We start from the raw sequence: 13,430 nt of genomic DNA, 5'->3' as shown, positions 1-13,430 counted from the left end.
TTTTTATAAGTCACGCCTGAAGTCTCAGCTGTGAGCTGCCACGTGACATTTGTTGTGCCTGTCACTGGGAGCACCTGCACGCCCGCACAGAAGTGGGCAGAGCCCTGTGAGGCAGGCTGTGTGCTGTTGCCAGCATCAGGGTTCAGCTCAAACCTGACTTGTTTTTTTAAAATTTTTTAATGTTTTATTTATTTCTGAGAGAGAGAGAGAGGCAGCGTGAGCAGGGGAGGGTCAGAGAGGGAGATAGAATTCAAAGCAGGCTCCAGACTCTGGCTGTCAGCACAGCCCGATGCAGAGCTCGAACCCATGAACCGTGAGATTATGACCTGAGCCGAAGTCGGACGCTTCACCGACTGAGCCACCCAGGTGCCCCAAACCTGACTTGTTTTGAAGCAAATCCCAACATCATTAATTTCGTTAGCAAACATTCCAGTACATACCTAAAAAATAAATCAATAGAAATGCTTAAAAAAAAGTAAGTGCATAAAAGTAACAACATAATCGCTTTCTGGTATCAAATATCCATTCATTATTCAAGTGGTCAGTTGTCTCATAAATGTGAGTTGTCAAAAATGTCAGTTTTATTTTATTTTATTTTATTTTATTTTATTTTATTTTATTTTATTTTATTTTAAATGTTTATTCTTGAGAAAGAGAAACAGAGCGTGAGCAGGGGAGGGTCAGAGAGAGCGAGACATAGAATCTGAAGCAGGCTCCAGGCTCTGAGCCAGCTGTTAGCACAGAGCCCGACATGGGGCTCGAGCCCACGAACCACAAGATCATGACCCAAGCCGAAGTCAGAAGCTTAACTGACTAAGCCACCCGGGCGCCTCTATTTTATTTTTTTAAAATTTGTTTGGGTCAGTATCCAGATAAGGTCCCGGCATTGCAATCAATTGATAAGACCAATGTACATACGTATGTATGTATGTATTTAAGTAGACGCTACACTGGCGTGGGGCTCAAATTCACCAGACACCAAGAGTCTCATACTGTGGTGACTCAGCCAGCCAGGCTCCAGTTGATAACACTTTTAAAAGTCTTTTTAAGTCTATCTTAATCTTTTTTCCTTGAAGCTTATTTACTGAAGAAATTACTTTGGCAACTAACTCATCCAACCGTATTTGTGAAACAAAGAAATGAGGGGCGCTCGGCTAGCTCAGGCGGTAGTGGAGCACATGATTCTTCATCTCGGGTGCTGGGCTTGAGCCCCACGTTGAGTGTAGAGACTATGTAAAAGTGATATCTTTAAAAAATAACAAAAAGGAAAGACATCACATTGGTTATCCTATAGAATTCTCCAGTCCAGAGTTTGCTCAATGCATCCCTGCGGTGCTGTTTAACGTGGTCCTCTGTCCTCTGTATTCCCTGTCAATTGACAGTTGCATTTAGAGCCAGACCCACCCACTCACCCACCCTTCCTTCCTTCCTTCCTTTTTCCTTCCTCCCTCCCTCCCTCCCTTGCCCCCCTCCATCTTTTTTAGAGCCAGATTCCCTTTAAATGTTATGTATTTACTGCTTCCCAGGCCCTTAGTGGGTCTATGCAGATAGTAATGGGGGATTCCAGTCACTCTTCAGTATTTGGAAGCACCGCATCTTTTCCACTAATAAGGCTGTGAATGCTGACAACATTGCCCAGTTTCTTTGATTTTGCCTGGAATGACATCATCTCATAGCCATAAAGCAGTTACTCCATGCTGATTGAGAGCTGTCTCCGAAAATTCCATCAGTCGCTGATGAAGACAAATGACCAAGTGTATTACTGTAACCGTAATCATGCCATTTTTGGGGTAGAGTCTTTTGAGACATGGGGTCCATAGGAGAAAACACCAGAGCTGTTAGTGACAACGAGGTTGGGAACTGGTACCTTGCAGATCGTAACTTCAGCCAACACTACAGGTGTGAAAAGCTCTTTGTTTAAAACCTATAAGGGGAGTTCCCCACATACACCATTCTGGCTTCTCCAGCAGGATTGTAAAAAACATTGCGGTTCTTCTGTAAAGTGACTTCTAGAAGACTTTCTCCCTTATTTGCTTATTTCAAAATAAAGTTTTCCTAATTAATTAAGTGAGCTCTGTATGCAACATGGGGCTTGAACCCACAACTCTGAGATCAAGAGTCACATGCTCTACTGATTGAACCAACAGGTGCCCCTAAAAAAATTTTTTTTTTTTGACTAGAGACCATATTTGTGCGCCTTTAGAATCCTGTCAGCACAGTAGAATAGACGGTGAAAGGCTGCTTTCTGCCCGGTCCTCCCACCCCACAGTGTTTCTCCCTGAAGACAACCTGTGTCAACAACTTCCACTTTCTCCTTTCAGAGGGATTTAATGTTCGGGCAAGCGGATGCCTCTTTCTGCCTCCTTTTGCCATAAGCGGTACCGTCCAGGATGCGCTGCTGTTTTGCTGCCTGAGAAATGGTCGTGGGTTTATCAGGAAGGAAAATGCTTTTCTTCCCTTGGGCGCAGAAGTCGCGAACTGACCCGGGAAGTCTAATCAGACTATGGTTTTCAGTCCCCCGCTGTGTCACGGACGGTGTGGCGGGTCCAGGATTGGGGACTGGCTTCTGGTCTTGGCTCGGCCACCACCTCGAGCGTCTTGAGTAATCACTCTGGCCTCTGGCCGTGGGGCAGCATGGTTGGGGGGGGGGGGTGCACAGCATGGTCTCTAACATGAGAAACGCTGTGACTCTCCGTCGGCGTGACGCGCCGTGACACCAGTGGTCCCCGTCTCAGCCAGGGGCTACGAGTACGTGCTGGAGCCCTCGCCGGTGCCGCTGCCCCTGGACAGACCCCAGGAGACGCGGGTGCTGCAGGTGTCCTGCGGCCGTGCCCACTCTCTTATCCTGACAGACCGTGAAGGAGGTGAGCTGGCTGTTCCGGGTTCCTGGAGGGGTGGGGCAGGGGGAGCCGCGCTCTTGCACTTGGGTCCCCGGTGCTTCGTTTGCTTGAACCGCACCTGATCAGTGAGGCTGCTGGCATTTCCCAAGCGAGTCCAGAGGGTGGCTCGAGAGCCCCACCAAGGGCAGCTCCTGCTGGCCCCCTTATGTTCTCTGCCCCCCCCCGATTCTTAGAAAACCCCAGGGATTTGTCACTGTTACAGCGCACGCCTCACCATGGCCTCCTCCTCACTTTGCTGCAAGGTTGCCACGCCGGGCCGTGTGGGAAGACAGCTCTTTCTGTTGTATTGGAAGAAGCCCTCATGCTTCTTTCACTTGGGGGACTTCCGGAATCCAGATAACGCCAACTTTCTCCAGAAGAGTGATTGTTTCTTTGGGAAGGCCAGCTGGGCTCAATTTTTCCAGTTCGTTTTCTGGCTAAGCATGCTTTGTGGGAAGAGGCAAAAGTGGCACTCAGGAGCCGTCTCCAGAGTGGCTTCGACACAGAGGGCAACCTGGCACGGGTCCAGGGAGCGGGGGGTGCTGGGGCCTCCCAGGACGTGCTCACCCCGACACGGGCAGTTCCCGAGAGGCGGGAGGAGGGCCTGGAGGGACAGGCAGAAGGAGTAGTCGCGGGGGCCCGGGCTGTTTCTGCGGGGCTGGACCTCGGGCGTGCCTGCTGGGCTGGGGAGGTCAGAGGAGGAAATCGAGAGCTGTTAGGATGAGCGGTGGGACTGGGACCCCCTCCGAGTCCACCCTGCAATCCTGATGTGCCGGGGTTCCGTGAGCCTGTAGAATCATGGTCATTGGTGGTGCTCTTGTTCAGTCTTCAGCATGGGAAACAATTCGTACGGGCAATGTGGAAGACACGTGGTTGAAAATGAAATTTACAGGTGAGTTCCCCAAAGGACTACCCCCTTCCCCAGACTGCGTTAAGCAGTTAACATTTCTCACGTGGTTACTAAGTGAAAACCCACAGAGCAAGAAACTGCAGGCTTCCTGATGCTTGAGAAGGGTGGTGAGAAGTCACTAGAAAGCCGTGGAGGCTGTCATTCCGTTGCAGGTTGAGCTCCGTACATGAGCTTGGAGGAAGGGAGGGCGGACGAGCATTGATTGTGGTGCATAGAACTTATTTCCAGTTAGTTTTTGTTTTTTTAATTTTAGTTTTGTTTTTTTACTTATTTATTTTGAGAGAAAGAGAGAGTGAGAGAGAGAACAAGTGGGGGAGAGGGGGAGAGGAACAGAGACAGTCCCGAGAAGCCTCTATACTCAGCACAGAGCCTGACGTCGGGCTCAGACTCACAGACTGTGACATCATGACCTCAGCTGAAATCAAGAGTTGGATGCTCAACTGACTGAGCCTCCCAGGTGCCCTCCAATTAGTTTTATATTTTTATCAAATTAATTGACTTAAGAAATTTCTCTTTGTTCCATTATTATATATATGTTCCATTATTATATACATATATATGTATATATATATACATATATTTATACATATATATATAAATATATGTATAAATAATCCGAGGTGGGCTGCACACTGACAGCGGCAAGGCCAATGTGGGTCTTGAACCCACGGACTATGAGATCATGACTTGAGCTGAAGTTGAATGCTCAACCAACCGAGCCACCCAACCACCTCCTCTCTGTTCTGTCTTTATTTATTTTAGTCTTTTTTTCCCAAGATTTTATATATTTATTTATTACACAAATTTTTAAAGATTTTATTTTTAAGTAATCTGTCTACACAGTGTGGGGCTCGAACTCACAACCCTGAGATCAAGAGTTGCATGCTCTTCTGACTGAGTCAGCCAGGCATCCCTTGTTTATTTTAGTCTTTATTATTTTTTTAATGTTTTATTTATTTCTGAGAGAGAGGTAGAGACAGCATGAGCAGGGGAGGGTCAGAGAGAGAGGGAGACACAGAATCTGAAGACAGGCTCCAGGCTCTGAGCTAGCTGTCAGTACAGAGCCAGCTGTGGGGCTCGAACCCACAAACCGTGAGATCATGACCTGAGCTGAAGTTGGACACTTAACTGACTGAGCCACCCAGACGCCCCTATTTTAGTCTTTAAAAAAATTTCCCTCTCCATCCTCACATAATGTTGTTGGGTCTAAACACCAGTGTCCCCTCTGACATCATATTAAAAGTCGCCAAAGGTGGGGCGGGGGTGGGGGGGGCCGCACCTGTCTGGCTCAGTCAGTAGAGTGTGTGACTCTTGATCTCAGGGTCGTGAGTTCTAGCCCCATGTTGGGTGTGGAGCCTACTTAAAAAAAGAAAATCACCAGAGGTTTGTTGTTTTGTTTTACTTTCGTGCTTAGTGTTACCCCTGCCTTATATTTGACCTTGAGAGTTTCCCTGATAGTTATTGTGTGCCTGTGGGGGGCTGCCACTAGGGGGCGTAGAGGGGGCAGAACCACACAGCACTTCCCGTGACCGCATCTCGTTTCTCCCCAACTGCTCCCCGCTCCAGCGAAAGTCACAAAGTCACTAGACTGCAGGACTTCGAGGGACAGGTGGTCCAGGTAAGAGACGCGTGCTGAGAGCCACTTGTCTGGCCCCTGGGGGTGCCTTTGCAGGGGTGAAAGCTGGGTGGGGTGACGGCAGATTGCTTAGGACAGTTTTTTGAGTAAGTGAGTGATTTTAGTAAAAAGTATTGCCTGCCTCTTGTAGGTGAGGAGAGTGTTATTTACACGAGGTTAAGGGGTACAGAGTGTAATATGGGTTGGGGGATGACACTCAAGGGGGCAGAGAAGGTGAGGCTGGCTGTGTCACAGTGCCTCCCAGCGCTGTGCATGTGTCCTGGGCTGGCTGCATCTGGCTCGTGCCTGGCATACGGTGGGTGTTTATAATAAATCCTTCAGTAATAAATAAATCCTTCCATGTACGCATGCGTACAGGAAGGGCTCTGAGCACAGAACTGTTAAGTCTCCCAGGAGGGGAAAGGAAGGGAGGGCAGGTGTATCAGATAGACCGGGGCTGGGCTGGGCAGTAGGGAAGGTTTTGTGGCAGGAGGAGGGTGCAGCCTAGGGCTTGGAAGGGTAGTGGTGACTCAGTGGCAAAGATCGGATGCCAGCAGGGAGGCAGAGGAGCAGAATGGGGAAAAGAAAGGCTTGTGGAGGAGGCGGAGGTTCCTGAGGGATGGTGTGGAGGAGAAGGGCTCCTGGGGACGTCTGACACCGGCTGTGGCAGGAGCAGTTTAGGGGAATGGGGGACAGACGCCGGGCTGCGGTGGACTGAGCACGACTGAGATGTGCAGGCCGAGCTGGGCAGCCTCCCTGGACCTGGTCGTGCCGCTGTGTGGGCGCCGCAGGGCGTGTGGCGAGCTCTGGCTCCATCCCCCGGGGCGCCGGGCTCCCGTGGCTTGGCTTCCCATCACCACCTCCCTGTCTGTCCAACAGGTTGTCTGTGGCCAGGACCATAGCCTGTTCCTAACGGATAAAGGAGAGGTGTACTCTTGCGGCTGGGGTGCCGACGGGCAAACAGGTAGTGGACCTACCCCCAGGGTGGGGGTTGCACCAGGGGCCATGGGCTGTAGGGCTCTTGTGGGCCAGACCCCGCCTTCCTTAGACTCTTCTCTCTCTTTCCCCTCGTCCCCGGCTCCCAGGTGAACAACCCATAAAGGGTTGGGTCCAGGGTTACAGGAGGCTCCTCAACAAACGGATCCACAAATGCCATCTAAAGGGAGCTGGGTCGGTGCACCTGGGTGGCTCAGTCGGTAAAACGTCCAACTTTGGCTCAGGTCATGATCTCACGGTTCGTGGGTTCGAGCCCCGTGTTGGGCTCTGTGCTGACAGCTCAGAGCCAGGAGCCTGTTTCAGATTCTGTGTCTCCCTCTCTCTCTGACCCTCCCCTGCTCACACTGTCTCTCTCTCTCAGAAATAAATAAAAAATTAAAAAAAAATAAAGGGAGCTGGGTCTGAACTGTTTGGATAATGTGATTAAGGGCGGGGGAATGAGGGACAAGCTGTATTAACCTTGCTTATCTAATCCTTTTGTCATTTTGGTATTTGTCTGAAGGGAGGGCCTTCACATTTAAGATTTATTTATTTTCTTGTGGGTTCTGTTTTGTTTTTCACACTTTAAGATTTAAATGCTGTGTAAATCCTCCTCCGTCATCCTACCACTGCATCAAATCCCCTCTGTTCACCGTTCCGTGTTTTCTTCCGGTCGTTGTTCACGCGTGCACACCTCTTATATTGTAATCATAGCACAGGTGTGATTTTGTGTGCTCGTCTTATTTAAATTTTGTTGGTACAGTTTTCACAGCTGTGCTGTTCAATATTTGTATGATACGGCATCAGGCTAGTTTACGGTAAGGTGAATTCATCATCACTCACCAAATAACTACTTAATCATTACCCTGTTGTCAGGAGACAGGCTTTTTGGCTGCGGCTAGGGGAATGAAACACAGTATGGGTCATTGAAGATATTACGACATTTATCATGTATACATAAACTTTTTCTTGTTTAGAAACTTTTTTAATTAAAACAATTTTTTTTTTGAGAGCACGAATAGGGGCAGGGGGCAGGGGGAAGAGGGGGAGAGAGAGAGAGAGAGAGAGAGAAAGAGAGAGAGAGAGAGAGATGATCTTAAGCAGATGATCCAGTCTCAGCACAGAGCCTGACACTGGGCTCCATCCCATGATCTTGGGATCATGACCGGAGCCACAGTCAAGAGTCAGAGGATTAACCAATGGAGCCCCCCAGGCGCCCCTTAATTTTGTTTTTTGGGTCGTTCACTGTTAGTGTGTAGAAAGGCGGTTGATGTTTGTGTGTTGATTTTGTATTCTGCTCCTTTGCTGAACGCAGTCCTTTTTCATAGCTGTATGACATCGCAGCATGGAATAGACCTCCGTTTATTCAGGTCCGTGTTGATGGGTATTCGGGTGGGTTACAGTGTTTTGTCGCCTGTCAAGCAGTACTTCCCTGGCCATGTGAAGGTCTTCTGGGTCGCATGTTCGACAGCTCTACTTGCTCTCGTGAAGATGCTGTGAGTGGCCGTGGGTTATAGTTGCTTTCAAATGGCTGTTTTCCAAAATAGTTGTAACCAGTCGCCCCCGGCCACAGGGTGGTGCCTGCCTGGCCAGCGCCGGGGATTGTCTGCGTCGAAGCGTTCCTCTGTCTCATGGGTGCAACGTGGTCTCTTGCTGCGGTTTGAATTTGCTTTTTCCTAAAAACTGCTGGAGAGGTACTGCCTTTTAATACGTTTATAAGCCAGTCGGATTTTCTCCTCTCTGAAATGTATGTGCTGTTCTTTGCTTATTTGTTGACTCTTGTGTCTTTTGCTTATTGAACATTAGGAATTCTTTATCCTGATCCGTATTCTTTGTGTTGCGTGTGTTTTCTCCCACATGGTGCCTTGCTTTTTTGTCCATCCGTTTGGATTTTGAATTTTAACCGTCTTTTTTCTCATTGCTTATTGCTTTCTTTTCAGATTCACCTGGCCGTTTTCGATAGCCTCATATTCCTGCTTTTGCTTGCTTGAACACTGCACACAGTGTTATTTTTATTTTGTGTATCATGATCGCAGGGTCTAAAACCAGAGGCCGTCAATTGGTTCAGTTTACTCTCTGACTCATAGAGGCATCCTGCCTTATGTGTTTAGTAAGTTTTGACTGGGGGCTCATATTTCACCGAATTGAATTTGCAGAAATTCTCAGGGCCTAAATTGGAGCTGCCTCCCTCCGGAGAGGATTCGGATTTGCTTTTGTCTGTTGCGAAGGGGTGCTGTCAGTCTGACGCTGCTCTGGGTCCCTTTGCGGAAGCCTGGTTTATTTTCATTTAAAAAAAATGTTTATTTATTTTTGAGTGAGAGAGAGAGAGAGGAGGGGGCGACAAGTCAGGGAGGAACGGCAGAGAGAGTGGGAGACACAGAATCCGAAGCAGGCTCCAGGCTCTGAGCGTCTGCACAGACAGAGCTGGACACAGGGCTTGAACCCACAAACCACGGGATCATGACCTGAGCTGAAGTTGGATGCTCAACCGACTGAGCCCCCCAGGTGCCCCACCATAGCGGTATCCTATCTTGCAAAGGTTTCTTGCTTGACTCAGACTCAGTCTCGAGGGTTTTAAAAATGAACAATTACTGTTACGTGTTTATCCTGCTCTGAGTGAGCGTGAAGGACACTGCAGAGAGCGTGCATGGGAACAGATATGCGTTTCCCAGCTGACGTTTGTAAAGCGTTCAAAACTGTGCGTGGCGCCTAGTAAGTCTACGAAAGGGTTTGTTCCCAGAGTCGATAACCGAGAGTGACGCTTTCCCCCCGTGTTAGGTCTGGGTCACTACAATATCACCAGCGTGCCCACCAAGCTGGGCGGAGACCTGGCTGGGGCGCACATCGTCCAGGTCGCCACGTATGGCGACTGCTGCCTGGCCGTGTCTGCTGAGGGCGGCCTCTTCGGTTGGGGGAACTCCGAGTACCTGCAGCTGGCCTCTGTCACCGACTCCACACAGGTATGCGGTTACGGCTGGGTGGGGAGGCTTGGAGCTGACCAAGTGTTGAGGGCGCTTATAAGAGGCTCTTCAGCAAAGCGCGGCACAGGAAGTGCCCTGAAGGCCTGGCCACCTGTAGGACTGCCTCTTCTTGGCCATCTCCTTGGAGTCTGGAAAGAGAGCTCGGGTACAAAGCCGTCGTTATTGACCCTTCAACGCAACTGTCCTGGTCCAGAGCAGGCTGTTAGGCTGTCCTCAGACCCCAGTCCAAGAGGGGTACAAGGCTGGTTATGTCATTCCCGTGGGCTTGCCCTGTGCTTTTTACTGCAGTGAAATGTGTGCCCAGAAAGGACGCAGATCCCGAGTGCGCACCTGGATGGGGATGCCTGTGCCCCCAATACCCCCCGCCCCAAGCCGTGGGACACCCAGAGTACCTCAGAAACCACGGCCTGTGGCCTCTCTGGTCACCGCTCCTTCTTCCTCACTGGAGGGAGCCACCATCAATCAGTACCGTACAGCAGGATTTTAAACGTTAAGGGAAATTGCAGATAAAAACCAACAGTAGAGCCCGTGATTAATCTCTGTATCCCTCACCCGCGTTCAACTAATGGCCCATTAAAAACAGAGACACAATTCACCATTTTCAAGGGTAGAATTTTGTGAGTTTCAGCGGAGTCACTGGTTGTATGTACAGTGCTCTCATTCCAGAAGTTTCTTTCCCTGTCATGCTCCCCCCCCAAAACCCCATGCCCCTACTGGCTGGTTTTTGTCACCGTCTGCTTCTCTGCCCTGGGTTATTCTGTAGTAAGTCCTAGATCATATATATATATGTATACACAGTTCATTTATTATATATTTTTTAAAGTTTTTAAAATGTTTATTCATTTTTTAAGGAGAGAGAGACAAAGCATGAGCAGGGGAGGGGCAGAGAGAGAGGGAGACTCAGAATCTGAAGCAGGCTCCAGGCTCTGAGCTGTCAGCTCAGAGCCCGACGCGGGGCTCTAACCCACGAACTGTGAGATCATGACCTGAGCCGAAGCTGGATGCTTAACTGACTGAGCCACCCAGGTGCCACCAGTTTATTTTTGAGAGAGAGAGAGAGAGAGAGCGCGCGCGGAAGGGAGATAGGGAGACAGACTCCTAACCAGGCTTCACACTGTCCGCCCAGAGCTTGACGTGGGGTTTAAACTCCCAAACCGTGAGATCGTGACCTGAGATGAAACTAAGGGTTGGGCGCTTAACCGACTGAGCCCCCCAGACACCCCCAGACCAGACATCATATTTTATCCATAAAAGTTTCCATATATATTTCTCAAAGATAAGGACTGGGGCGCCTGGGGGGCTCAGTCAGTTAAGTGCCCAACTCTTGATTTTGGCTCAGGTCATGATCTCAAGGTCATGAGATCGAGCCCTGCGTCAGGCTCCAATGCTTGGGACTCTTTCTCTTTTCTTCTTTGCCTGCACCTTGCTCTCTGTCTCTCAAAATAAATATATAAGCTTAAAAATAAAAGATAAGGACTGTTTTAAAAATACCCTTTATTCCTTAATATCACCAAATTGCTGACAGTGTACAGAGGGTTTTAAATGCATTTTAATAAAGAGATCAGCATGGAGAGAAACTAAGAGCCAGTGAATAAGATGCTAACGCATCTTATGGGGTCTGGCATAGTGGCCAGAAGTAGTTGCAGATTTGGTTCTGAGCTTCCTAGCAGCCAAAGCAGAGAAGAAAACACACCCATGTAAATGATTCTTTGTTTCTATAAGACCGACAAATACTGATTTCCAGAAGAGTGTTGCTCTTCCTGAGTCAAATGTGTCCCCCGGCCTTCCTGGGGTGGGGGGAGGACATGTCCAGTGTCGTGGCATTGCTACTGCTGCCTATCAGATGACCCCAAACCTTAGTAGTTAAAACCAGCATACATTTATTTATTCTCTCGCAGTTTCTGTGGTTCAGGAATCCAGGGCAGCCTAGCAGGGTCTTCTGGCCCTGGTCCCTCAAGGGCTGCAGGGATCGTGGGGCTCAGCGGGCGAAGGTCCCGCTGCCAGGATCCCCCCTCACCCCGCCCCCAGCATGTGTGGGCAGGATACAGCTCCTCATGGACTGCTGGACCAGAGCCCAGGCTGTGCGCTGGCGGTTAGCCAGCTACTACCGGTCGGCCGAGCCTGCCTGGGTTCCTGGCCTCTCCGCGTGGCCGCGCACAACCTGGCAGCCATCTTCCTCAGGGCAGGCGAATGAGAGGGCGAGAGGGTGCCAGCGTTGATCATCTTGTCTTGGCAGTGACCTCCCCTCCCTTTCCTTGGCATTCTGCTCGTCTGAAACCAGTCACAGGGTCTGGCCCCCACGAGGGCAGGGTGACGTGGGGGTGTGCATAGCGGGGGAGGGGGGTGGGGGGGTGAAAATCCTGGGACTGTCTTGGAAGCAGTGCACCACGGCTCTGACTCTGACCGTGGCCCGAGCCTCATCCCATTGGGCCGGCAGTGGTGTGTTCCCAGGGGCCCTGCGCCGGTGCTTCTCGGCATCTGCAGAGGGCATCATGCCAGAGCACAGTCAGGTAGTGACTCTGGCAGCCTCGCCTCGTCCAGGCAGATGTTTTCTGGATCAGTGAGGCCCTTTATGCCTTTCAAGTCCACGTAGGGACTGTCACCCTCCAGCTGTCCACATCTGAAAGCGCATCCTCTCCTGCGAACCTTGCTGGCCCCACGCTGTGCTCAGGATAAAGGCCAGCCCCTTACTGGGGCCTGCGGTCCTGGGTCTTGCTGCTCTGGCTTCCTTTCTCACCAGCTCGTGCTCCGTACCCCCCTCCCCAACCTTGTTCAGACTCCCCGAAGGAGTTCAGACTCCTGTGCATGCCACCTCCGCTCCTTGGGATGTCCCCTCTCCTGCTTAGCTCTGTTCACCCTTCAGGTCACAGGATCAAACGACGCCTTGCCAGCCCTTCCCTGTCCGTTCCCATCCGTTAACTAGACCCGGCGCCCCGACGTTTGCTCTTGGAGACCCTGGGCTCCCCTCAGTGCAGATTCATTTCATGTCAGTTCTGACTGGCCTCTGCTTTCTCCACCGGACTCCATTCTGAGAGAGGGCCCGCGCCGCCCGCTCCCTGTCGGATCCTCAAGGCCCGGTTAGATAGATGTTTAGTTTATCCTGGACGTTCATGAAATATTCGTAGATGGAATGAACAAACTGGGACTTCCCCTGTTTTGTCCATGAGCCAGAACGTTCTGAGTTTGCCTTCCTGACAGTGTGGCTCTTGCTTTGATTCAGGTGAATGTGCCCCGGTGTTTGCCGTTCTCCGGAGTGGGGAGGGTGAAGCAGGCTGCATGCGGTGGTACGGGCTGCGCTGTGTTAAATGGTGAGACCCTCCTGTGGGCGGCTCGTGGGGAAGCTGTCGGTGCCTTGGGCGGGAGAAGGGTCAGGGTCCCTTGGCGTCACGGCCGTAGAGCTCAGCCTGAGGGAGCGGGAGCGGCGCAGCTCAGGGGAGGTCCAGCCAGACTGGGCTCAGCTAATCGAGGGTGGGGGTGACTTGTTGACAGGAGGGTAACAGCGATTCAGATGTAGACAAATTGACAGCAAGCGAACACAGTCATTCTAGCCTCTGTTACAGCGGCCTCTGGAGTGGGGAACGAACTATTTCTCCCTCCCCCTTACCCTGGGCCAGAGCCTTCCCCAGCAAGGCTGTGCCGGGAAATAAAGGCAGGTAGGAGAAGGGCCGTAGGGTCTGGATACCGAGGCTTGTACCCCTGGGATTAAACCTTTTATGACCAAAATAATCATTTCTGAGACTTGCAGAAATCTGGCCAGAGTGCTTTGTGTACTTGGCTTGGTCTCCCGATCGGTTCAAAACGTAGAGTGTCAGCATGGCGAAAACCATCCTCTGGGCCACCCCTGTGCTCACGGGGCTTCTGGGTGATCGATGAGCTAATCCCATCTGGGTTACCCTCAAGATGTGGGGGATTTGTATCCTGAGATGGGCCAGCCAGCTAGACGTCCACCACCAGCCAGAATTAGAAAGAGGAGAAAAGAAACATTATTTTAAGTGTCTGTCACTATATTCTTGCCAAGCAAGGAGAGGGGAAAGCCTATGGGGCTGTAATGGGTCTTGGTGGTACGGTCT

The 13,430-nt window shown here is 50.6% G+C and overlaps 1 protein-coding gene across 1 annotated transcript in view; it reads left to right on the top strand.

Annotated features, from left to right (window-relative positions):
- The window catches only part of RCC1L (RCC1 like), a 29,346-nt gene that overhangs the window by 6,453 nt on the left and 9,463 nt on the right, over window positions 1-13,430 (top strand). Inside the window, exons 3-8 of the mRNA XM_039255228.1 lie at window positions 2,736-2,864; window positions 3,705-3,771; window positions 5,356-5,407; window positions 6,284-6,368; window positions 9,158-9,339; window positions 12,581-12,668. Of these exons, the coding sequence (XP_039111159.1) occupies window positions 2,736-2,864; window positions 3,705-3,771; window positions 5,356-5,407; window positions 6,284-6,368; window positions 9,158-9,339; window positions 12,581-12,668 (603 nt within the window). The remainder of the gene's footprint in view (window positions 1-2,735; window positions 2,865-3,704; window positions 3,772-5,355; window positions 5,408-6,283; window positions 6,369-9,157; window positions 9,340-12,580; window positions 12,669-13,430) is intronic.

The sequence above is a fragment of the Hyaena hyaena genome, unplaced genomic scaffold (genome assembly GCF_003009895.1).
Source record: "Hyaena hyaena isolate Hyena2069 unplaced genomic scaffold, ASM300989v1 scaffold_514, whole genome shotgun sequence".
NCBI classification, from domain to species: domain Eukaryota; kingdom Metazoa; phylum Chordata; class Mammalia; order Carnivora; family Hyaenidae; genus Hyaena; species Hyaena hyaena.
This window is presented reverse-complemented; position numbering and strand designations above follow the sequence as displayed.